Source organism: Schistocerca gregaria, chromosome 10, assembly GCF_023897955.1.
Source record: "Schistocerca gregaria isolate iqSchGreg1 chromosome 10, iqSchGreg1.2, whole genome shotgun sequence".
Classification (NCBI taxonomy): domain Eukaryota; kingdom Metazoa; phylum Arthropoda; class Insecta; order Orthoptera; family Acrididae; genus Schistocerca; species Schistocerca gregaria.
In genome coordinates this window covers 83,573,367-83,600,498 of record NC_064929.1, presented here as the reverse complement: position 1 = coordinate 83,600,498, position 27,132 = coordinate 83,573,367, and the positions used below count along the sequence as shown (strand labels likewise).

Here is a 27,132-nt window from a genome sequence, read left to right as displayed (position 1 = left end):
AGAATAAAAAATATATTAAATATATTTCGTATGATAACGGATTTTTTTTGTTCTGGCCGCTCTATATTTTTCAATAATGAATGTGTCAATGTTTTTTTTTCTAAGTACCAAAAATAGAAAACGTATAAAAAAACTATTATTTTGGCTCTTTTAGGTACTTGATACTGTGATATGACAAGGTATCAATCAAGCTCTATGAGGGGGTCCTCGAGAAAATTTTGTTGGGAACCCCTGGTGTAGAGTATAACCTTGTATGAAAGTGAAAAGTGGACGATTAAAGGTTCAGGCAATGTGGTGCTACAAAAGAATGCTGAAGATTAGATGGGGAGATCACATAACTAATATGGAGGTACTGAATAGAATCGGGGAGACAAGAAATTTGTGACACAGCGTGACTAGAAGAAAGGATCGGTTGATGGGACACATTGTGAGACATCAAGGGATCACCAATTTAGTGTTGGAGGGAAGTGTGAGGGGTAAGAGTCGTAGAGGGAAGCCACGAGTAAATACACTAAGCAGATTCAGAAGGAAGTTGGTGCTGCAGTTGGGCGGGGATAAAGATTATCGCACAGGAGAGCTGCATCAAACCAACTTTCGGACTCAAGACCGCAACAGCAGACAAGAGAACATTAGTCCCTAATGTTGCAAGAAAACGCCCTCTGCTATGCGCTGGACACTCGATTGTGCAGTGGAAGCGTAGGTTTAGACAATCTCTACGTCGACGACGTGTTGATGTTCGAAACTAGGTCAAAGAACGGTTCTCGCGAGATGTTGACAATGCTACCGCGCAGTCGCGGCCGTAAACAGGAGTAACGATCAAACAGTGATTAGCTGATTCGTCAGTGTGGTTGCGCTGCGTCCTGTTCCGAAATATTCCCGCCGGCCCTGCGCGCCGATTTCTCGACCATTACTGCGCCCGCGGCAGTGTACAAAGTTACGGCGTTTGTGTTTGCGCCGGTCGGGTCGTGTGGTTTGCGCCCGCGGCGAATCGCCCAGCCAGTACACGGCGGCGAAATCGCCACACCGACGCGCCGGATCACGTGACCCGAGGGTCCAGTCCTGCGATCGTGTGTGTGTGAGTGTGTGCGTGTCTGAGAGAGAGGGAGACAGCCGGTGGCAGTATATAAGTGGATGCGGCGCTCAGCAGTCGTCAGCTAAGAGGTTAGCGTCCACTTCCCGACATCCGCCGCCGCCGCCGCTGACATTCCGAACAGTGCCGGAGAAAGCCGATCGCGCCCGATATACGACGGTGTCCCGCGGGAAAGCGCTCCAGCCGGCAATTGACGGCCACAGCGATTCTCGAAAGCAGTGCAGCAGTTCAGAACGCTTCCGTACACCAGGTATGGATTTTATTTAGTTTCTAGCATCCACAAGATACAGGCAGAGTCGTTACTCTGATCGCCACTGAACATCAAGCTTTTATGCTTATTCGGAATAAAATTAGTATCGATATTTTCGCTATCTCCCGCCCTCGTTACCATATCAATATAACATTGAAGGAAGTACCAGATTAAAATGTTTCGAAAGTATCTAAAAATCTCGAAATGATGCAATCAAGCTGTACATATGTACCGATTATAAATATTGACAGTGATCGTAGTGATATAGTCGTTGACTTTTCGGTATTTTCTTCAGATACTTGGTTGAAAAACAATGACTAGAATAACAATTAGTCTAAGACTACAATTAGTCTAAGACTACAATTAGTCTAAGACTACAATTAGTCTGAATTGTGTCAATTGTTGCGGTTGGGCTGGCCCGGGTGGCCCAGCGGTTCTAGGCGCTACAGTCTGGAACTGCGCGACTGCTACGGTCGCAGGTTCGAATCCTGCCTCGGGCATGGATGTGTGTGACGTCCTTAGGTTAGTTAGGTTTAAGTGCTTCCAAGTTCTAGGGGATTGATGACCTCAGCAGTTAAGTCCCATAGTGCTCAGAGCCATTTGAACCATTTTTTTGTTGCGGTTGATCTAAATTGTTATATTATTCTTAAGAACCAGGTTCGTCGAGATCGCTTGTAAATCTTTTTATTGATTTCCAATTTCCACAGATCTCTGCTGTCCTCATCGGATCTTGTGAGCTATTAACTGAAGTTTATGATCTTTACAAACTTTCAGGCCACATACTGGGGTAGCGTCATTTTACAATAACATGGTTTGCATGTTTGTAACGATCATGTGTTGCAAAACCCGATGAAATGATGACAGCACACATCTGTCGTAACCGGTGATCAATAGAAAGAATTACATGCGGTTTTGGCGAATCTGATTTTTAAGAATAATGTAGTCTCTGAAGACACAGAACATTACTTCATATGTTCGCGAAACGTACAAAATACCGTGTCTGGTGGGAATCTCTCTATGCGCAAATTTACGATCGCAGCTATTCTCAACAGAGTTTTTACAGTTCAGAAGGCTTCGATATGCGACGTAAGAGTTTTGTTTTACGTCTAGTATCTGCAGTATGCGGTTAAATTCGTTATAAATTCTGATCACTGTTGGACACTATGCTTCAATGGTTATTCTCATTAAAAAGAAGTCTTACTGGTTTGGTTGTATCTCGCCCTTGATAACAATATTGATGATAGTTCTTGGAAAGATTTTTAATGGAGATATCTGAATAAAGTCTTCGGCGTTAAGTCATATGGACAGAGAAATGAATCTTTCAGATTGTATATTTGTACCGAACACAAACACTGGCAGTGATTCTAAGGATTTACTTATTTTTCGTAATTTCGAGCTCAGCTTTAGAACGAGATAGGACCGGAAATCTGCCCTCCCTTTTAGAAGGAACCATCATGATATTTGCCTGAAGCGATTTAGGGAAATCATCCGAAATCAGTGTTTATATGTACAGCGAAGTTTCGCTTGACTGCATTGTACATTCCAACAAAGTATCAAAATATCTGACTGGAAGTCTATGCGGGACACTATTAAATATCAAAGAGAATCTTAGCAGAAGTTCCACAACTTGGAATACTTCCTTACATACAATAACATTCTTCTTTACCTTTTAGCATATGCATACAAATCCAAAGTCGTTAATAACCCTGGAGACATTCGAATACCAAGTTTATTTGCGCTACAGATCTCACGTCCTTGTTAACAAATCGGCGTTTGTGCTTACAAGTACTTTAATATAAGTGTCTGTTAAAGTCTTTGACGACGATTTCAGAAAATAGCAAAATGATCTCAATATGTCCATACCGTAAGGAACGTAAATATTGTCAGAAATCGTAAGGACTGATTAGCTGCCTTGTCTTACGTGTTTCGTTATGACAATCGCTTAAACTGGGGTGAACAACACCACACAATAATTGAATCTGGCGTTAGTGTTTATTAGTGATATTTTTCCTGACTCTATAGTAGAATCCGGCAATATATCTAATGAGACAGACAGTGGTCCCCAAATCTTTGGTTCAGGATACCAATGAAAACACGAAATGAAGAAAGCTTAGTAATATCTAAAAATTTTAGTAGCCGTCTGACTCACAGACTAAATGATCCACCTTTAGAGCCTTCGTTTCTCAGAAATAAACTGGAAGTCATCCTTGTTTTTACAAAGCAAATATTTGAATTTAGTATTCACATTTATACACTCAAACGAATACTTTTTTTGTGATTTATTGTTATTGTTTTCTCACTTTAACCGAATCATGTGGCTTTTTTTTCACGACTATTTTTTTCCCGATACAATATTCTATTCTGCATGTATAATACGATTTTGTTACGACTCTGCAAACTTTCAAGGGCGACGGAGAAGGGCAATTGTATCACTTTGAGGAAACTGACCTCGGTCTAGAAACGACCTAGTCGAATGTTATAGCTAAAATCCTTGTGGTACCCCTACCAGTAGAATACATGTACCGGTACTGTTGCTGCTGAGTTTGTACAGCAGTTAATTTCCACGTGGTACTGTCGACCAAAACATAAAAGAAGTCCAGTAAATACAGGCTCTAAAATGCGTACCTTAAGAACCGTGAACATTCGTTCAACTGCGCTGTTGTGAAACACATCTTTTCTAGTGAACAAGTGCCGACAGCTTTTAAGGAAGGCAGTGTAGGGCCTATGTTTACTGGACATTTTTGTCTTGTTTTGATCCGAAAGTTGCGTACCATACAATCTTAACAATAACAGTACCGGGTCATATATATTCCACTATCAGGTGGTTCAAAAATGGCTCTGAGCACTATGGGACTCAACTGCTGTGGTCATTAGTCCCCTAGAACTTAGAACTACTTAAACCTAACTAACCTAAGGACATCACACACATCCATGCCCGAGGCAGGATTCGAACCTGCGACCGTAGCAGTCGCACGGTTCCGGACTGCGCGCCTAGAACCGCGAGACCACCGCTGCCGGCCACTATCAGATGTGTGAGAACGATTTTCACTCGTAACTGTTAACTCCGTCGTTTCCGGACCAGGGTCCATTCTAACTGAAACATTTACCCTTCTCCAACGTTCCTGAAAGTTTGTAACAACATGGAATGACCCTTAATATCCACACCCTACAAACAACAGTCCATGGCAGAGAGTGTGTCCCATGTACCGGTTAGTAGAGTTTCTTCCTCCTCCATTCAGGTACGGGGCGCGGGAAGAACGATTTTTTGAAAGCCTCCGTGCGTGCCGCAATTATTCTTTCTTATCTTCACGACCCTTATGTGAGCGACGCGTAGGGGGTTGTAGTATATTCCTCGAGTGAAACATTGTAAGGTCGAATATTCACTATTAAAAACAGTCTTGATCACAATTCATTTATTACGGTGACGGGTTTCGGCCACTACTCTGGTCATCTACAGACCAATGAGAAAGAACCTGCTTCTGCTAGAGTAGTGATTCTCCAGCAGAAGGAGGTTCTTACTCAATGGTCTGAAGATGACCACGGTAGTGGCCGAAACCCGTCACCGTAATAAGTAACTTGTGATAATGACTGTTTTTAATAGTACATATTTGGAACACATTGACCACTGTCACACCCATAATGTATTCAAGAATTGTAAGGTCGGCTTCTCGGTCAGTTTGCGTCCTTCTTCAAGGGTCTGCCAGTACAATTCTTTCAGCATCTCTGTGACATTATTCCGTGGGGCAAAGAGACCTGCGACTATTAGCGCTGTCTATACGTTCAGTACCTGCCGATAGTACTATTTGGCGCGAGTCAGACACACTTGAGCAATATTCGAGGACAGGTCGCACGACTATTTTGTAAGCAGTCTGATATGCAAACGGATCTCAGCAAGGAACCGAAGTAGACCACCTGCTTTGCCCATGACTTAGCCTGTGTGATCCGTGCATAAGTGGTACACGCAGGTATTGGTATGAGTTGACCGATCCGAATTGTGACTGATGTTTTAGCCATATGATGCTTCGTTGGATCGTTTCGTGAAAGGCACAGTTTTCTATTTTTAAACATTAAAAACAAACTGCCAATCCTGACACGACCTTATCAGTACGTAACAGAATATTTCTGCAGCTTTTTTTCAGGCAGCAGTCCGATGTAGATACGCTAGCTACAATACACGCGAAAAGTCTGACGTTACAATGAAATCAGTCTATAAAACATTATTGTACAACACGCCGGTCAGGGTGGCCGAGCGGTTCTAGGCGCTACAGTCTGGAACCGCACGACCGCTACGGTCGCAGGTTCGAATCCAGCCTCGGGGATGGATGTGTGTGATGTCCTTAGGTTAGTTAGGTTTAAGTAGTTCTAGGGGACTGATGGCCTCAGAAGTTAAGTTCCGTAGTCCTCAGAGCCATTTGAACCATTAATGTACAACATAAACAGCGAGGTACCGAACACGCGACCGTGGGGAACACGTACAGTCACATTTACATCTGTCCAGGACCCATGACTCACTACTCGTATCAAACCTGCCTCGCTGCGTCTTCTCTGCGCTTGGGACAAAATACATAGACGCAACAAGTGGAACACCTTACGTTTACTAGAAGTATATCACATCCACCATCTTTGTGAACTGTGAACGTCATGAACAAACATAGCCTGATTGCTTTTGAAGTGGTCTGGTCTCCTGTCTTCGACGCGTGAGGTGGTACATCTCATTAGCGACAGTAGGTTATTTGCCAGTGCCGTTGCTGTTGTCCTGTTGCAGGCTCTTACTCTTACTCTTCCCTACCTCTTTTGCTCCCCTCCCTCCTCCTTATTCTTACTCTTCCCTTCCTCTTTTGCTCCCCTCCCTCCTCCTTATTCTTACTCTTCCCTACCTCTTTTGCTCCCCTCCCTCCTGCTTATTCTTACTCTTCCCTTCCTCTTTTGCTCCCCTCCCTCCTCCTTATTCTTACTCTTCCCTACCTCTTTTGCTCCCCTCCCTCCTCCTTATTCTTACTCTTCCCTACCTCTTTTGCTCCCTCCTTATTCTTACTCTTGCCTACCTCTTTTGCTCCCCTCCCTCCTCCTTATTCTTGCTCTTCCCTACCTCTTTCGCTCCCCTCCCTCCTGCTTATTCTTACTCTTCCCTTCCTCTTTTGCTCCCCTCCCTCCTCCTTATTCTTACTCTTCCCTACCTCTTTCGCTCCCCTCCCTCCTCCTCCTCCTCCTCCTCCTCCTCCACGTCCCGTTAGACCGTTTGTTGCCCGCCTTGACGCCCATGGTTCTTTGGTCTGTCACCAGTTCTTTTCACTTCTGACGTGAGATGTTTTAACTCAACCTCTGCAGTCGTTTACTCCTTTCGTACCGTTTTCTCCTTGCTTTTCTTGTGCAATACCTGTCTAAGGTTCTGTACCAATGCATCCACTTTGATACTCTCAGTCCTTTAATATCCTCCAGTAGCTCTTATAATCTTCATTTTAGCTCTTTGAATATATATTTCGTGTTTCATATTTAAAGCTCATGGATCTGTCAATAACCATCTTATAGTATTTCTCTATAAGTATTTCGTTGTGCTGAAGCTCCTTTAAAGTTCCTGTTAATCCTTACAGATGCAATGTTTAACTTGTTCACTTTATTACTCATATCGTATTCATGAGCATTAAAAAATTTTCGAGCAATGTAACTGAAATGGTTTACCTGGGTTCGTAGCTGTCCAGTCATAGTAGGACAGGGGTCATAATTGCCCGCCAGAAGCCGATACGAGTTGTAATCTCGACCTGAAACATAGTTTCGTTTATCAGAAAATTTCTTTGTGCAAGGGTTTAAGGTTGGAAGTGTTCTGAAAAACCTCCAGCAAAGTCCGAAAAGCAAAGCTTAGAGGGGAAAATGCTGCGAAACAGCCTCTGTAGCGAATAAGAAACAGCGAGTATCCGAAAAATGTTGTAACACCAGTAAAGGAAAGCCTCTAACGAAGTCCGACGAAATTTCAAGGCCGTTTATCTGTAAGAAAGATAATTAAAAGAACGTAGCGTCGAAAAGAACTTGCACATGGATCCATCCAAATTTACTGTTGTGCGTGAGCTACAGCGCCCAGATGAACATCCGTTTTCTGACTTCTGCCCATGGCATGTGTGTTAAATGCGATCAGGACCTCTGCGTCCTACTTCAGTCTCTCATCGTACGTGAACTGACGCACCATGTTTCACTACCCAACAGAAAATCCCCATCAGTAGTTTCAATGTCCTTTAAACAGTCTCAATGTTGATGTTTGGTGCGCTGTGTCTAATGTCTGCATCGTAACAGGATTCTTTCACCAAACTGTTGACGCTAAAAAAAAATTTAAGTGGATCAGTAAACAGCAGTTGAATGGCTACACGGATATTTTCAGTAAGACGAAGCAACAGCACACACAACCTCGTCAGCAGTGTGTGAGAACTTCCTGGACACCTCGATCGACTGACGTGTCTCCCTGGGGGACAAACTGAAGAGCCAGGTATGCTCACACAATCCTCACACACTCGAACAGCTACAGTAAAACAATAAAAACGCTACCGCTGCTATCCGACGGGCAGAGCTGCTACGCGTGTCTCACACTTTGACAAATCGAGCATAGTGTTTTATCGATGTCAACGATGGCCATTTCCACTTTCATTAGCAACAGTAAATCCCGAGTCACTCTAACGGTAAATATTTTCTGGGGCACGTGAAGAGGAATAAATAAAATTCTAATAAAATTCTCCACCCCCCCCCCCCACCCCCCACAATTCGTCTAATATATCTCGTACACTTGGAAGGGTGACCATCTGGTTAGCTGTGCCCTTTTTCCAGGCGGGATGCACTCAACTCTTGAGAGGCAAACTGAGGAGCTGCTTGACTGAGAAGTAGCGGCTCCGGTCTCGTAAACTGACATACGGCAGGGAGAGCGGTGTGCTGACCACATACGCCTCCATGTCCGCATCCGACGACGCCTATGCGCCGAGGATGACACGGCGGCCGGTCGGTACCTTGGGCCTTCATGGCCTGTTCGGGAAGAGTTAAGTTTTAGTCACATTAACGTCACCACCTTTCAATAGCCTAAATAGCCACTTTTTTCAGGGCGAGACGTGTAAGAAGAGTGTCAATGAGGTTTTGGGAAGTATCGACAGGTATGTGGAGCCACACCGACTCCAGCTGCGCTAGGCTCTGAGGACTATGGGACTTAACATCTCAGGTCATCATTCGCCTAGAACTTACTTAAACCTAAGTAACCTAAGGACATCACACACATCCATGCCCGAGGTCGTTAGGTTTCTCGGTTGAGGGTCCTAATCGAGGTGATCCCACATACTCTGGATTTCGTCCAAATCCGGGGAGTTTGGTGTTCACGGGTGTACGAGAAAAACTCATCCGGTACTCTTCGAACCACGCACTTATGCTGCGAGCTGTGTGACACGTTGCATTGTTCTGCTGGTAGATGCCATTGTGGAGAGGAAACACAAGCTGTATGTATGGGCGTACATCGTGCTAAGAACGGATGCACATTTTGACGATCCATTCTGCTTTCCTGGATAATGAGATGACTTAGGGAATGCCACAAACAGATTCTCCGGAGCATAACCCTCCCTCCTCCGGCCTATGCCTTTCCGACAATTGTTGCAGAGTGTTTGCTTTCAGACAGGGCATGAAACATGATTCACCTTAAATGGCCACCTGTGGACATTCAGCGGACGTCCAGCTGGCGTCCGAATTCACGCCTAGGTCGCCGATGAACACCACACGGCAAGCGCGCATGAACCAAGCGTCTTTTGCGGAGGCACATACGCAACAGCTTTGGATGAGCAGTCGTCCAGAAGACACTGTTGTTAGCCACTTGCTTCATCTTGGTGATCAGTTGCTCAACAGCTGCACATTAATTCGCCCGTACACATCTCCGTAGCCGTCGTTCACGTCATCTATGGCCTGTGATACGCCACAGTTTCCTCGGCGCTTGTTTTGGATACCGTCATTTTGCGATCCACAACACACTTCAACCACTCTGGCACGCGAAATGTTTACAAACGCCTGCCTGTGTGGCCGAGCGGTCCTAGGCAGTTCAGTCCAGAACCGTGCGACTGCTACGGTCGCAGGTTCGAATCCTGCCTCGGGCATGGCTGTGTGTGATGTCCTTAGGTTAGTTAGGTTTAAGTAAGTCTAAGTTCTATGGGACCGATGACCTCAGATGTTAAGTCCCATAGTGCTCAGAGCTATTTGAGCCATTTGTTTACAAACGAAGCCGTTTCGGAAATGCTTCCAGCTTTGGCCCAAAGCCAATGATCACGCCCTTTTGGACGTCAGATAACACGCCTCCGTATCACTACAAAAACTTGACTGTCGTCCGCACTCTCGCAGCACGAGATATATACTCTCCACTGCGTGGGTGGTGTACATGTTGACGTGAAACGTGGGCGACGGTCACGTTAATGTTACTGTTTGAGTACAAAGAGCAGCAGTTGATTTTAATTCCTTTTATTCTGCAAAAGTAACACTTTTTTCTGTGTACGCCTTTTGGTTTTATTATGAGTAGATGTGGGAGTTACACGAGCGAGTGGTCTGTTTATATCAGGCATTACAAAAACATCAGCAGTGTACTGATTTTCTCTCTGTTGTTGATGTTTTCCTAGCTGAGCGGTCTGAGACGTATTTTCGAACAATTTTTTACTCTTCAGCCAAGGCAGAATCACTAACGACTAGGTCTTTATGCCCCGCAGCAAGAGCCCCATTGTCAGCATATCCGCCGGCCGGGGTGGCCGACCGGTTCTAGGCGCTACAGTCTGGAACCGCGCGACCGCTACGGTCGCAGGTTCCAATCCTGCCTCGCGCATGGATGTGTGTGTGATGTGCTTAGGTTAGTTAGGTTTAAGTAGTTCTAAGTTCTAGGGGACTGATGACCTCAGAAGTTAAGTCCCATAGTGCTCAGAGCCATTTGAACCATTTAGTCAGTATATCCAATTTTTTTTTATGTTGTACATATCTGAAATACACAGGGAAATATTTTGCTTTCTGGTGTCATGCGAACTTGGTAAGGACTCCAAATATGCAGACCGAGCGAGGTGGCGCAGTGGTTAGCACACTGGACTCGCATTCGGGAGGACGACGGTTCAATCCCGTCTCCGGCCATCCTGATTTAGGTTTTCCGTGATTTCCCTAAATCATTTCAGGCAAATGCCGGGATGGTTCCTTTGAAAGGGCACGGCCGATTTCCTTCCCCATCCTTCCCTAACCCGAGCTTGCGCTCCGTCTCGTTGTCGACGGGACGTTAAACAACACTAACCCTAACACAGGGAAAACAGAAGAGGGTCTACCACTGATCTTTGTGGTATGGTAGGCCATTTTTAAACTTCAGTAAAGGACTCATCTTAATAGTCTACGTATATTAGAGCTACAAGTTCCTGTTTATAGACTTCCGTGCCCTCTTTTTTTTAGTGTCCCTCACATATTACGCCGCGTACTGGAGGTGAGCTCCCGACGAAGTTGTGAGTAGGGAGTCCTCGCAGAATACTAATGCACTCGCCATATTTGCGTCGCATCGCAGGTCCTTCGGAGCGGCTCTCTCGAATCACGACAGCACACACTACCCGTCCGCTACAAGGCCGCACTCCGCTTCTCGCAAACGAGACACGCACTCCGCAGTCACTTGTGGCGCACGTGTCGCGGCTACTTTTACACAGAGGAGATGCAGCGTGTTCGAGACCCAGCAACTAGTCAAACATACTCCATTACCGCCACGACAACTTTCAGCAGACGACATGCCGTACACACTCTCAGTTGAGTAAATGAACAGCAAAGGCATCGAGCGAGCAAAACCACAAGGAATACAGCGGTGACTACAGCAGCAGTTGGCTGTGTAGGAATAGAAAATGTGGGGAAACGAATGACGCAATGGTCTCTGTGCTATCTATGTCACGCAACAGATGAAAAAACTTTGCAGGATGCCTATCGAATAGTCCGCAGCTCGTGATCGTGCGGTAGCGTTCTCGCTTCCCGCGCCCGGGATCCCGGGTTCGATTCCCGGGGGTCAGGGATTTTCTCTGCCTCGTGATGACTGGGTGTTGTGTGATGTCCTTAGGTTACTTAGGTTTAAGTAGTTCTACGTTCTGGTGACCATAGATGTTAAGTCCCATAGTGCTCAGAGCCATTTGAACCATTTTTTGAACCTATCGAACAGCTTCTAGGGGCAACGAAAATGTGATTTTCATTATTTCATACAATTATTGACAGAATTTAAAAATTTAAAATACTGGAATATCCTATTCTTTAACAGGTACAATCGTACGTTAAACGTCTAACACAAAAAGTCACTAATTAAAATTCGGGACTGTTTATGTGGTGCCACCGCCAGACACCACACTTGTTAGGTGGTAACCTTTAAATCGGCCGCGGTCCGTTAGTATACGTCGGACCCGCGTGTCGCCACTATCAGTGATTGCAGACCGAGCGCCGCCACACGGCAGGTCTAGTCTAGAGAGACTCCCTAGCACTCGCCCCAGTTGTACAGCCGACTTTGCTAGCGATGGTTCACTGTGTGCATACGCTCTCATTTGCACAGACGACAGTTTAGCATAGCCTTCAGCGACGTCATTTGCTACGACCTAGCAAGGCGCCATATTCAGTTACTAACAGATAATATTGTGAATCATGTACCGTCAAGAGCGACGTTCATCATTAATGGATTAAAGTTAAGTATCAAACTAATTACGTCCGCGTTCTGAATTCTCATTCCTTGTCATGTTCCAGACCTCACGTCAGTATCGTTCTTCCCCCCTCACGCCAGCCTGCGTGAGCTAAAACGCGTGCATTTCGGTCTCCTCTAGTAACACGGTGTTGGCTCTTCAGCCAACACAACAGTTTATATGCCTTGAGGCGCCGTAATCATACGGCGTGCAAAGTATTCAGAACATATTCATCGAGTATCTGAGAATGGCAGCAGTTAGTGACTAGCAAAAACTTTACACACAGCTTCAAACATTCTCAAGACTTACTCTCATTGACACCGTACCACAAAGTAACAAAAGAAAAAAATTTCATCGGTACTATATTTTCACGGTTCATGTTCAGAATCGCTCTGAGCACTATGGGACTTAACATCTAAGGTCATCAGCCCCTAGAAGTCAGAACTACTTAAACCTAACTAACCTAAGGACATCACACACATGCATGCCCAAGACAGGATTCGAACCTGCGACCGTAGCGGTTGCAAGGTTCCAGACTGCAGCGCCTAGAACCGATCGGCCACCCCGGCCGGCACGGTACTTGTAGTAATACTATGGTATCTGGTATGACGTTTTAATATATCACTTTTATGTTTCGAACCCTATTTGCGACACATTTTGCAGAGGGTATTCACATAAATGACTAATGCACCTCCAAAATTGTATGACATGCAGTTCAGGAGATATGATGTCATACATACTGAGTAGCTTTTTCCTAAAATGGAACACCAATTTCCCAAAGTATAATGAGAAAATTTAGAGACTTCCATCAAATCTTAATCACGCTGTTTGGTGCATGGGAGTTTGAATCTTTAAAAAATCTTGTGTCTGAGGCTGACTTCCACGCATAAACAATCGGTTGCGTATGTGACATGCCGGCCTTTGTGGCCGAGCGGTTCTAGGCGCTACAGTCTGGAACCGCGCGACCGCTACGGTCGCAGGTTCGAATCCTGCCTCGGGCATGGATGTGTGTGATGCCCTTACGTTAGTTAGGTTTAAGTAGTTCTAAGTTCTAGGGGACTGATGACTTCAGGAGTTAAGTTCCATGGCGCTCAGAGCCATTTGAACCAATTCCCCAAAAGACATTTACTGATTGTTAAACAGTTTGTAAGTTATAACACTTTTAAGCACGTCTGCTGGTGACAAAGCTTCTGAAATGGTGAAACGGAGCATGGAAAATTTTTACGTGCTTGTTAATTAATTTGCATTCAGCCATGCAACGTTAGATTCACATCAAACCGACCAGAAAGTTGACCGACGGCATTGTCAGTGACCGATCTCAAAATTACGCAGTTTGTGTAACTACGTTGCGCGGATATAGAAAAGATCGGTAAAAGAGATCTCAGGGACACTGAAAGAAAGGTTTTATGAATTATATGCCGGTTAAACACTAGTAGCGTACGCCTGTAGCCACCAAATAATTCGTCGGCAACTTTGGTGCAGCCTGAAAAAGATCTAAAATGCAACATAATAAACTGAGATGTGGTATTAATGAAAGAGGGCAGTAGGTTTCTTGATTCAAACACGGCTGTTACCGATAACGTAATTGTTTAACCAAAAGTTTCAGATATGAGAGCGACACATCTTATGAGACAACAACCAACAACAAACGAGAGAGAGAGAGAGAGAGAGAGAGAGAGAGAGAGAGAGAGAACAAGATCGCAAAAAAAAATGGTTCAAATGGCTGTGAACACTATGGGACTTAACTTCCTAGGTCATCAGTCCCCTAGACTTAGAACCAGTTAAACCTAACCAACCTAAGGACGTCACATCACACACATCCATGCCAGAGGCAGGAGTCTAACCTGCGACCGTAGCGGTCGCGCGGATCCAGGCTAAGGCGCCTAGAACCGCTCGGCCACCAGAGGCCGGCAACAGGAATGCAGCTCCTGCTTTTATACAGTCAAAACAAATTACGGCGACTGCCTTGAAGTTGCCTTACAGAATGACTGTTACCAAGTTTTGGTATATAAACATTTATCTGCAACGTTCTTTGTATGAACAGTAAAAAATACATTTTTATATTAAATTATGACCTTTTCTTCATAATTTACAGATTTATTTACACAGAGGAACTTTATTCTTGATGTCTTTTAACACTGATTAAATGTTTGGAGCATATTTTATTAATTATTCAAAATGTAACATTTCACACGGTTCATTTCCTGTTTCTGTTTTTAAGAAAATTGGCAAGATGAATACCCGGGCAATGCCGGGTTTGTAAGACAGTATGTTTATATAGTGCAGCATCATGTGTTACGAGTTGCGTCATCATTATGCTGGGCAGTCATCGTGCACGAAGCAGAAAACTCTGCAGCAAAACGGCTGTGGCGCGGTACCGCGGTGGACAGCCGAAAATGATGATGTCCTGTCGGCGCCACAATCGCACGATAGTGAACCAATCAGTTGTAGCCGATAGAGGCGCAGTCGGAAGCGTCAGTGGTTTAAGTTGAACATAGTGGCCAGAAAGTTACTGTAGTAACCACCGACAGACTACCATGGTGATGCAGGTACGCTTGGTAATATGGCTGCGTAATATCTTCCCTCTTGTTGGTACGACAGGCGCCATTTACTGTTCCTGCAAGGTCCTGATGTGCCACGGCTGGTCTTGAAGGAGGTCCGCGCGTAAGGAACACGTGCGCCTCTCTGTTCCATGGTGAGAACATCGAGAGTTTCATCCCCCCTGTGAGCACGGTTCTTCCCGTTAATCAAAGCTCTGTGATTTTCTTGTTAGGGCGCTGCAGTTCATCCATCCGGTCTGTTATCTGGTATTATTGACAACATGATTCTGTGTAAGCAGCAATACCGATTGCGGGTTTTTCAGAGTACAGGCACTTCGGTTACTATTAGTTCTTTAAAGGTAAAGGCACCAGAGAGGCAATTCTGACATTGCGGTTTACAATGGGAGAGAGACTTAAGAAAAACCAAGACACGTTACAGGATTTGTCGACGTGGAAAAAGCGTTCGACAATGTAAAATGGTGCAAGATGTTCTAAATTCTGACAAAATAGGTCACACTTCAGGGAAAAACGGGTAATGTCCAATATGTACATGAACCAAGAGGGAAAAATAAGACTGGGACACGAAGGATTAAAAAAGGCATAAGAAAGGGATATAGTCTTTCGTTCCTACTGTTCAGTCTGTGCATCGAAGAAGTAATGAAGCAAATAAATAAAAGTTTCAACAGTGGAATTAGAATTTAAAGTTAAAGGATATCAATCATAAAATTCATTGATGACATTTGCTGCCCTCAGTGATAGGAAGAATTACAGGATCTACTGAGTGAAATGAGAAGTCTAAGGCGGGCAAAATATGGATTGAGAAAAGATCGAAGGAAGACGAAAATAATGAGAAGTAGCAGAAATGAGAACGGCGAGAAACTTAAAATCGGGATTGGTAATCACGAAGTAAACGAAGTTATGGGATTCTCCTACCTAGGCAGCAAAATAATCCATTACGGTCGGAGCAAGGGGGATATATAAAAACAGACTAACAATGGCAGAAAGGGAATTCCTTGTCGAGAGGAGTGCACTAGAATCAAACATAGACCTTAATAATTTGAGCAAGAAATTTCTGATAATGTCCGTTTGGAGTACAGCATTGCGTGATAGTGAAACACGAACTGTGGGAAAACCGCAACAGAAGAGAATCGAACCATTTGACATGTGGTGCTACAGAAGAACGTTGAAAATTATGTGGACTGATAAGGGAAGCAATGAGCTGGTTCTTCGTAGAATTAGTGACGAAAGAATTGGTGAGGGAAGAACTATACGAAAACCACTGAGAAGAAGAAGGGACGTTATGACTGAATATGTGTTGAGACATCTTGGAATTACTTCCTTGGTACTAGACTGTAGAGGGAACTCAGCACGACCAACCATACCTCTGAGGATGTCCAATACTGGACGAAACGTTAGGAACAGAAGAATTCCATGGACCACGGCCATATAATCCGGAAGAATTATCAACAACAGAGGTTGGAATAAATCCAGCAAATAATTGAGGACGTAGGTTGCAAGTGCAACTCTGAAATGAAGAGGTTGGCACAGGAATTCGTGGCGGGCCGCATCAAACCAGTCAAAAAAACTTTCTAAGTTCGCTCTCGTAGCACGTGGGCAACTATCTTCAGTGGTCTGCCAGTTCAATTTCTTCAGCGTCTCTATGACCCTCTCCCACTAGTGAAACGAACCTTTCACCATTCCTGCTTCCCCTCTCTGTGTTCGGCCAGAGCCACCTGTTGGTTCTATTTGCTACAGATCCCATACACACCTGAAGAGTATTGTAGCACGGGACTCAGGAGTGATTCGTGGGCAGTCTCTTTTGTAGACTGACTGCATTCTCCCAGTATTCTGATCATGAATCGAAGTCTAGAACTTGCCTTGCTTACGACTCAGCCTATGTGACCATTCCACTCCATATTTACACAAATACTTGCGCCCAGGTGTTTGTATGACTTGCGTGATTCCAACTGTCACTCATTGACATCCTACTCATAATCTTAAGTGTTAACTGTTATTTCTTAGGTAACTACGTCATAGAAAAATATGCTTTTTGTGTCAGGTCCCGGTCTGCTGTAAGAGAGGGCCTGGTGCCCATAATCAGATCAGGTTAAATAAACAAATAAAGTAAATTTACGCATTATTCCTATTAAATTTCGACTGCTCGCAACATACAGTTCTCAAGACGCCTTACCTCTGCGTAATTTTCTGATTTCCTTGACACTATGAGTGAATCGAATTCTGTGTTTTCTGTACACAATAAATTAGACAGACATTTATTGGAAAACAGAAGTGCACGTAGTTAATAATGACACAATAGAATCTTTAGTGTACTGTTTGATTCAGCTTATGTGTAGTGATTCACATAGGCCGTATTACATCAGTTTGATTAAATGTCGTAGGAGAGCTATTGTGCTACTAAAGACTACATAGGGCGTGAATATATCTCGGTACAGGCAATAGAATACATATAAAAAATAAAATTTTAACTGTAGCCGCAGACAAACATTGTCATTGTTTATTAATTCTTAAGTATTTCATGTTGTTGTTGTGGTCTTCAGTCCTGAGACTGGTCTGATGCAGTTCTCCATGCTACTCTATCCTGTGCAAGCTTCTTCATCTCCCAGTACCTGCTGCAACCTACATCCTTCTGAATCTGCTTAGTGTATTCATCTCTTGGTCTCCCTCTACGATTTTTACCCTCCACGCTGCCCTCCAATGCTAAATTGGTGATCCCTTGATGCCTCAGAACAAGTCCTACCAACCGATCCCTGCTTCTCGTCGAGTTGTGCCACAAACTCCTCTTCTCCCCAATTCTATTCAATACCTCCTCATTAGTTATGTGATCTACCCATCTAATCTTCAGCATTCTTCTGTAGCACCACATTTCGAAAGCTTCTATTCTCTTCTTGTCTAAACCATTTATCGTCCATGTTTTGCTTCCATACATGGCTACACTCCAAACAAATACTTTCAGAAACGACTTCCAGACCCCTAAGTATTTCATGAGCAGTGATATTGTTGGTGTCTGTGAACACATTTTGAGAGTCTTTCAACGCGCAAACCAGAAAACTGTATGGAAATATCTGTCGTACTGTAAATGTCAGACAGGTACCTCTGTAACACTACGTGCCGAGAAAGAAAAGCTCCTCACTGGTAACTCCGTGCTGCATTGTTTGGAAACTTCATCATCCAAGAGAAACGGATGGCTTCGTGTTCTCAACTGGACTTTGTTCCTTTCGGGAAACAATGCTTGCTTCGAAGTACGCGAGTGAGAACGGTAAGTTTATTACCCCATCAGACGCCTGTGGAGAGGCCGCTCGCAGTCCACACATCAAGATTGTACTGCGGGGCTGCCGACCATTCAGGGGCATCAGCGCTCGCCGTACACTTCTCGATCTTTATTCTTTCTCATTTACAATCAGTTTTTCAGCGCTATCCCTTCCTACTGTCCCCACCACAACCTCCAAGAGATAATATTAACAACATGTTATCAAGATGTCAGTCTGAACGTAATGAACGTTTTAGACAGATTGGTGTCCCAGTTGGAGAAACACAGTGACCATCTCTTAAACGACTTTTTAAAATTATTTTAATTGTTTGTACCGTAGGTATTGCAACCAACCCCTTGCATTTAAAGATATTAAAAACTATTAGCCGAAAACGTACCTAAAACTAGTGACTACTTTTTTCTCTATGCAGTTATCGTCTCATCTGATCTGGCGCTCTAGACGTATATTAAACTCGGCAGTGACCCCTGCGTTAGTCGTTTTCATATTCGATACGAGGAAATCTTTCTAGTATACGTTTGGCTCTGTCTGAGGGTTTGTTTGCTCTTTGAGTACCATTATTGGCAGACGAACTTTTCGCACACACTACGTAAGTTTTTATCAAAGTAAATGCATCTGGACGGGTCAAGTTGACAGACTCACCACTTCTACCTTTCGGAAACATTGCCCTGCTTAAGCATTATGAACCGAAAGTGGAAAGAATATTTTCCCGATTGGGTCACAGCAGAAAATGTTGCGTAAACGTGAGCCTGCATTGCTCAGTTTTCTAAAAATAACTTGAGTGACGCAACACAGTCCGGCGAATAAATGTTTCGTGTTCACTGGCTTCGGTTTCGATGTCTCAAGAGCAAACAGTAGTGTATCAGTATCAGTAAGCAATCTCGATTACCTACAGCATAATTCGGTGGTATTCGCTCCCGTCAGTGCACTTTGTAGGAATTTCAGAACGATAGATTCTCTTGTAGTATCATGTAACGTGGATTCGGATGTAATTGTGACGAACGTGAGGACCCAAAGTGAGACAATAAAAACACTCGCCGCAGTATAAGTGAAAATCGGTAATAAATTGAGAATTACAAAATAATGACAGATGTCGTTTCATATCGCTCGTAAACATCCTCTAAATTCTAGAAGACACCAATCAGAGAAAAGCTCGCTTCGAAAGTAATACATAAAGCGCAAAAAGTGAAGTGCCGGCGAATATGAGAGCTACCGCAGCGTCGAAAACGAAATGAAAAACCGAAGCAAAGGCATTCCGTATCTGATCCATCGGGTATACAGTAGCCATCGAAAGTCCAAGCTTGGGATTCATCAGTCCTCTAACCATTAAACTATTTTGTGTGTAACCTCTGTATTAAAAAGAACGCTAAATAAATTACATATAAGCATGAAACAATTATGATTTTATCCCGGAGTTTTCTCGAAAAATGTACGTCGTGGACCCGGACGGCACAGACAGAAATCTTTTCCATTAGCTTTGCACTCTCAGTTATCAGATGATACATTGTTTTGTGGTTACATTTATGTTTCAGTACAGCGGAGACCATCGAGATGTATCTCGCCGTGAACTGCAGGAGCTTGCTGCTGTGCGCCGCCGTGGTGCTGCTGCTGCCATGTAGCGGGGACGGCTTCAGCGCGGCAGGCTACAGCGGAGCCACCTGCCGGGGAAGCTCGCTACTGCGTGAGTACCTCTCTCTGATGTCTGTTTCCGAACCCGTCACGCGTCGAAATGGGCGCGCATCAGAGAATGCGTAGGCGAGTGGACAAATGAGTGGGAGTGTGTAGGCGTGCGAGGAGTGGGTGGCAGTGGGCGTCCTCGGGCTCGCGGAACAGTCTCCCTCATGGGTCATAGGGCCCGCCTCAACGGCACTGCCACGGCCCGAGTACGGCGCGCGTTGAAACTGGACTCTCAATGGACCTTACACCCGTCAAAGTGAAGGTCAGTCGTGCTGTGAGCACCAGTCCGCGATACGTCTTCGCACGAAGGAATCTAACTAGGTGCTCAGTACAAATGTCAGTTTGTGTGATTTTTGACGATGCTTTAAGCCGAAACGGTCACTAAGCAAGTATGGTCTATGAAAATGAAAAACAATTCAGATGGAACATTTTATTTGCGTACATTACCTGGTAAAGCGAACTAAAAATGTGGCCACGGTGGCAGCAACTGAGAAAGAGGGAACAGACGAAGTAACAGAGTACATTCTGGCGTTCTTACAAGTGGAGTGTCACGCATAGCTGAATTACTTGCCAAACAGGAACCGAAGCAACGCGTAAATTATATCCCCGGTGCTCACAACGCTTGCATGGTTGTTTCTGTAATTTCACAGTGATGTTCATTAGCACCCCTGGAGAGGTCAATGGTTGGTTGGTTGGTTGGTTTTGGGGAAGAGGACCAAACAGCAAAGTCCTCTGCCACTTTCGATTAGGGAAGGATGGGGAAGGAAGGAACCATCACGCCTGAAGCGATTTAAGGAAATCACGGAAAACCTAAATCAGGACGGCCAGAGACGGGTTTGAACCGTCGTCCAGAGAGATCATTACAAGCATCATGTAATACCGTGCAATTCCGCACCTGGGCTTGACAATCGCCTGGATTGGGTTAGGATGTGATGCTATAAGGTTGTGTAGGCACGCCGCATCCAGTTTAAGCCATTCGCTGATAATTCGATCTTGCAGTTCCATAGAATTGCGGAGAAGCTGATATCGGCGTTTCAGCCGGCGTTGCAACGTGTGTCAAGGATTTACGACGTGGTCACGTGATTTTATAGGCCAACAGAAATGTATATGGGGCTTGTCAGTAAACCTGTGACATATTCTTTCAGCGCGATGAACTTTGCTTCTATTGTTCTGAAAAATAAGGGGATCATGCAGATGTTGACTGGAAGGCAACACCTGATCATTCAGAAAGTTTAAACAAACACCCTACTTCACGTTAGTGGTCAGATATTGTCCACGTTCGATGATTTCTACCCCAGTGAAGACACGAGCCTTCTCGCCTAACATTACGCCATAACACTCGCCAACGAGAAACAACTCCATGTGGGAGTGTACATGGTCCCCAAGGATAGGCGCATGGTTGTGTAGAGCGCCTGTGCGTTCCAGAATTACGAGATCACCCAGGGAACGCAACGAAAACATTCTTCAGAGCGTAACGCTCCCTCCTCCGCGTCTGGATCCTTATCTGATGGACCATAAAATATGATTCATCTCAAGTGGCTCGCACGCACACGTCTCCGCAGCCACCGTTCTCCCTTCTCACCTGTGGCCCGCGGTGCACAACAGTTCACTTCGCTAGCGTCATTTTGCCACGCACGGTATACTTTAACCACTACCACACTTGTGCAGTTTACGAAGACAGCCGTTTCGGAAATGCTTCCACCCCTTGCGCCGAAAGCCAACGACGATGCACCTCGGAGCGCCAGACATATCGCACTGTTTCTGCATTACCGCAACGACCACACTGTTGTCCCCGTTTCGCCGCCGCGCTTTGTGTACCACGCACTGCCATCTCCCGGTGACTATTGCCAGGTGACGTCGGTCACATTAAAGGTCGGGACACACATGGCCGGACCGTGTCTGTGCCCAGACACGTCCGAGTACCGGCCGTCACCCCGGCAACGAAATACATCATCAAAACGAATGTAGCCTATGGGGCCCCACTTGACTGGGCCGTGCACGGGGAACTTAAACGGGCCGGGCGGGATTCGCCGTGTTTGATTTTCCACGTGACGGACACGGCCTGACGGTGGAGTTGTCTTGTGAGCTGTGCAACTGTTCTGTGTACAAAACACGGATGTGGAACGATTAACAGAAGAAGTTCGCAAGTTTCCTGTTCTTTACGATCAGGGAAGTGAAAACTACAGGAATATCGAGTACAAAGACAGAGTTTTTCATCAAGCTAAAAGAGGATTTTTTCAGTTGTACAAGACTTTGAACTGAATCAACTCATGAATGAGGTATCTGTCCATCAATTCACTCCATCATCCTCCAATTCCTCAGCAAAACGTGTTTCAACACTGTATCCTTCACCTGTGGAAAACGAGTCAACAGAACGTACACAGCAGCTTTTGGATCTGCAAAGGGATTCCCACAATTCGTATATAAATAACCAAAGCCATCGTCCTCCAAGTTCCGCTGCATCCTCATCAGCTACAGAAGCTAGTTCACTCAATAGTCCTCATTTGTTTTTCTTAGGATACTAGAAATTTAACTGTGTTATTTACTAACTTATGTATTTATCTTTCAATTACTAAAGCATTAAAATAAAAATGCTGTCCTTAAAACTTCATATTTATTTGTGTTGTGTACTTTTCTTTAACCTACCTTAAAAAAACATCCAGTCATTCCTTGGGTGAAACTGATGCTCTCCAGAAAGTGTCCTATTTTCTCAGTCTTGGTTCTAGTTCCTTTAAAAGTTCACAGAAGGCGTACTGCGTCATTCTAAAATATTCATAAAACTTAGTCTCATCATCTATGAAATGATATAATAATGTTCGATACTCTCCCTGTACTGGTCTTGTTGTCCAGGCACTGTGGATCCACAATTTTCTTCTTACTGTTTGCCTTGCCGACCTTAAAAGGTCGGGCCACACACGTCCGAGGCGTGTCAGGGCCGAGCGTCGGACAAGTGACTGCCGTGCTCCGGTCCGTCCCTGCAGGGGTCACACGTGACCGGGGCATGTCCGTGTCTCTGTTGTTCCTTGTACTGATCTGTGTTCCTGTTTGTGAAAGCTGTAAAACATGTTCACTAATTTTCGTAATGGTGAATTAGGACTTATAGCAATTGCTTTAAACGAAGAGAAGAAGAACGAAGGCAAACAAGAAGAAGAAAATTATGGATCCTCAGTGCCTGGAAAACAAGACCAGTACAGGGAGAGTTTCGAACATTATTTTCTCATCGCATAGATGATGAGACTAAGTTTTATGAATATTTTAGAATGACGCAGTACATCTTCGAAACCTATCTCGAATTCGTGGGAGATCATTAGATGCTGCATTTACTGTACGAGAACAACTCAAAAAATTCCTGAATTCTCCACAGGAGACTGTGGAATAACGATGACATGTTTGTAAAATAAACTTTCGGGTATTAAAACTTGTATAGTGTCAATGTTACCTTTGGCTTGTAGATCTCTTGCAATTGTCTTCCAAACTCGATATATAATTTTTTTTTCGTGTGAATATTCATCATTTTTTCACTTACTGTTGTCTGCATTTGTTGCTATAGGTACACTTTTCTTCACAAGTAAGCGAGATTCTTAGATGAATTTTGCACAGCATACAAACCATACTTACAGGTGTATGAAACTCTAGAATTTATTTAATTAATGAAAAAATGAATAAGCTGTTACATTTCAATCTTCATGTTTAGAAAAAACTCAAATTTTATGGTTAATTACCTCAATTTTTATCACAGATTTTAGTAGATTTGGAAAATTCTGTAGTTTCATACACCTGTAAGTATCGTTTGTATGCTGTGCAAATTCATCGAAGAATCACCCTTACTTATGAAGAAATGGGTACCTATAGCAACGAATGCAGCCAATAGTAAGTGAAAAAATGATGCCATTTCACGTGTAAAAAAAAATATATTTTGTTATATTTTTGAATTTCCACCGTATGAGCGCGAATCCTGAACCCTTCCTGGCCATGCTGACAAAGTTTTATGAATTTATTTGTAAAAGTATAGACAGTGGAATTTGAAGTGTCCTGTGGTGCCTCTCCCGCTCCAAGTCGGCCAGTTTGACGTCCTACCCTTGTTAAGGGGACTGCACAGTGTATTATGATTGTTCATTTGTCACGAGATATCCACTGACTTGTTGAGACGGCAGACGATGACAGCAGGTACTCCATCTCGGTTGCAGAGAGCGGAGGCCTGTCCTGCGACGTGAAGAAGTCCATCCTGGACGCGCACAACAAGTACCGACAGTCCATCGCGCTGGGTTACGTCGCTGGACAGCCTGGAGCCGCCAGGATGCTGGAAATGGTAAGTCGTTTCTACATCTACATCTGCATGATTACTCTGCAATTCACATTTAAGTGCTTGCCAGAGGGTTCATCGAACCACAATCATACTATCTCTCTACCATTCCACTCCCGAACAGCGTGCGGGAAAAACGAACACCTAAACCTTTCTGTTCGAGCTCTGATTTCTCTTATTTTATTTTGATGATCATTCCTACCGATGTAGGTTGGGCTTAACAAAATATTTTCGCATTCGGAAGAGAAAGTTGGTGACTGAAATTTCACAAATAGATCTAGCCGCGACGAAAAACGTCTTTGCTTTAATGACTTCCATCCCAATGTCGCGTATCATATCTGCCACACTCTCTCCCCTATAACGCGATAATACAAAACGAGCTGCCCTTCTTTGCACCCTCTCGATGTCCTCCGTCAATCCCACCTGGTAAGGATCCCACACCGCGCAGCAATATTCTAACAGAGGACAAAGGAGTGTAGTGTAAGCTCTCTCTTTAGTGGACTTGTTGGATCTTCTAAGTGTCCTGCCAATGAAACGCAGCCTTTGGCTCGCCTTCCACACAATATTATCTATGTGATCTTTCCAACTGAAGTTGTTCGTAATTTTAACACCCGGGTACTTAGTTGAATTGACAGCATTGAGAATTGTACTATTTATCGAGTAATCGAATTCCAACTGATTTCTTTTGGAACTCGTGTGGATCACCTCACACTTTTCGTTATTTAGCGTCAACTGCCACCTGTCACACCATACAGCAATCTTTTCTAAATCGCTTTGCAACTGATACTGGTCTTCGGATGACCTTACTAGACGGTAAATTACAGCATCATCTGCGAACAACCTAAGAGAACTGCTCAGATTGTCACCCAGGTCATTTATATAGATCAGGAACAGCAGAGGTCCCAGGACGCTTCCCTGGGGAACACCCGATATCACTTCAGTTTTACTCGATGATTTGCTGTCTTTTACTACGAACTTCTTCTTCTGTCATCTAGTGCTGCGGTACCAGTATGATCACTGGGCGACTCCATGTAAGATTTTGTTAGTTCTAAAAATTGCTCTGTAGAAATTTACGTGACTATGATAAACAAATGGTTCAGCTCATTACTGCCACAGCGGTATGTAGCAGTACATCTGTCAGGTGAACAGCTATTTACCAATCACAGTGGTTAACTATACGTGGTGACCTCAGAAAGTAAGATACACAAAACCGGGTTCACACGGTTCTGCTACGGTAGGGATACCAGGTGCGTTACAGCGTGCGAGTGAAATGGGGGCGCAAATTGAAACGTACTTCAAAACTAAAGTACGCGGGAAGCAGGATTCTCGTTTAATCTAAATCGCACACAGACTCAACGAGTAATTTCGGCGGTATGTGGATCAAACTCAGTGTCGCTTCCAGTCGTAGAAAAATGGTGGCAAAAATTTTGACCAAAGCCGCAGACACGCGAGTGATGGTGATCGAGGAGGAAGGCAGCCGACAACGATCACAGAAGACGATGTCCAGGCAGTCGCAGAAATCGCGGATTTTCCAACGAGCGCGGTTCTCGAATGGGCCCTTGACCAAAGGGCGGATTTCTATCGTTAATGAACTGAACTATTGGTAAAGCGTTCCGAACGTTGTCTATCAAGACTTAGCGATTATATTCAGCAATACCATAAATCATCTGTGTGTTTTGGTCGGCCGTAATAACGTATACTTATTTTTTGAAATCCACTCGCACGGCACAACGTTTCTACTCTCCTGTGCCCAATCAGACAGTTCCATAAAAATTTAGCCGCCTGTCTACTCCGTGGCGTTTTATTTTCAAAAATTCTGCTTCTAGAGTCTATTACAATATCCCCACCTCTTACTTGCCCGCGAAAGGCTAAAGTCTCGAGTTCGAGTCTCGATCCGGCACACAGTTCTAATCTGCCTAGTTTCATATCAGCGCACACTCGGCTGGAGAGTGAAAATTTCAGAGTGCAAATTTCATTCTGAAAAGTCTACTTGCTTATTTTCATTTCACGTTGCTACATGCTTAAAAAATGTCTCGTTTTTTCAGCTACTCGGCAGATGCACATCCCTATAAGTGTGATTTTAAGCACAGATGTTTCAACTCGCCCCAAGAAATGTGTTGGTTCTAGTGGTGGAAGTGAGAAAAAAGTTGTCCTTTTCTCCTCTCATGCAACTGTGCTAAATGCACGTGGCGTATATGTAACCCAAGCGGCAGTGCTGCGTTGCGGGTAGCATGCGCGTCGGGCGCCAGCGCCTGCCAGCGTACGCAAACAGGCAGAGGAGGACCTGTGTATTGAATGCTTTATGTCTGCTGTGCGTGACGTCATTGCACATCGACCCAGCCGTACGCAACACGTGTGATGCTGCCGAACTTGCGGCGGAGAGATGCCTTTTATCACGGCCCGTATCGCAGAGTTATATACACGCCTTTCAAACGGCACAATACATTCTCCCTTCGACAGGTTTTCTTTCTCGCTCCCTTCATTTGGCGATGTTTGCTATAGGCAGTATTTTAGAATCTCGCCTTGCCATTTTTTATTCTATATGTTCCTATACAATATAGATTTCCACTAGTAATTTTGAGCTAGGCTATTTCCGGATATGTGTCTTTACCATTGAGTATTGTGACTGTGTAATTTATTGTAATGATCTAGAGTGCACATTTTTTATCAGTTTGTTAGTCGCCACAGTACAACTGCAAGTACTTACCACAATCAGTTTATTTTGACGTTTGTAGTTAGCCTCCAGTAAGTATGACAACTATTAGGAAAGTAAGGTCCGATCAGTTGTGAAATGGAAACCACAGGTAAAATCAAAAATATTCTATTTGCGACAGTCAGCTATACCTTCCAGCTACTTCTCTACATAGTCTCCGCTCCGACTTAAGACATCTGTAGTATCGTTGTACCGACAATCCGATACCTCCATCATAGCTGGCAGCCACCTGGTCTTTCCGCCAATTTTCTACACTGTTCTGCAGCTCTTCGTTCCAAAATGTTGTCTCTGTAGCCAGCGGTTCATGTGAACAGAGATGAAAATTGGAGGGAGGCAAGTCCGGGATGTGTGGTAGGTGATCAAACACTTCCCATCGAAAACGTCTCAGCATCATCATTGTAGCCCCTGCAGAGTACGGCCAAGAATTGTTATGAAGAAGGAAGTGCGTGATAGGTTTGTTATGTCGGGTTGCATGGAATCAGGCGAAACCTCGCAACTTGCCAGGGGACACTATTGTTGTAGGCATCTTTACGTGGTCACTGACCGCTGAGAACTGAAAAGAGCGACGTGACGCGATCGACGAGCATACTAGAGAAATTGCC

General features: G+C 44.4%; 1 protein-coding gene across 1 annotated transcript in view; it reads left to right on the top strand.

Annotated features, from left to right (window-relative positions):
- The first annotated feature begins 1,149 nt into the window (after window positions 1–1,149).
- Window positions 1,150–27,132, top strand: part of LOC126293744 (venom allergen 5.02-like) — a 50,471-nt gene continuing 24,488 nt past the window's right edge. The window contains exons 1-3 of the mRNA XM_049987097.1: window positions 1,150–1,340; window positions 19,370–19,518; window positions 23,702–23,823. Of these exons, the coding sequence (XP_049843054.1) occupies window positions 19,389–19,518; window positions 23,702–23,823 (252 nt within the window). The 5' untranslated portion in view covers window positions 1,150–1,340; window positions 19,370–19,388. The remainder of the gene's footprint in view (window positions 1,341–19,369; window positions 19,519–23,701; window positions 23,824–27,132) is intronic.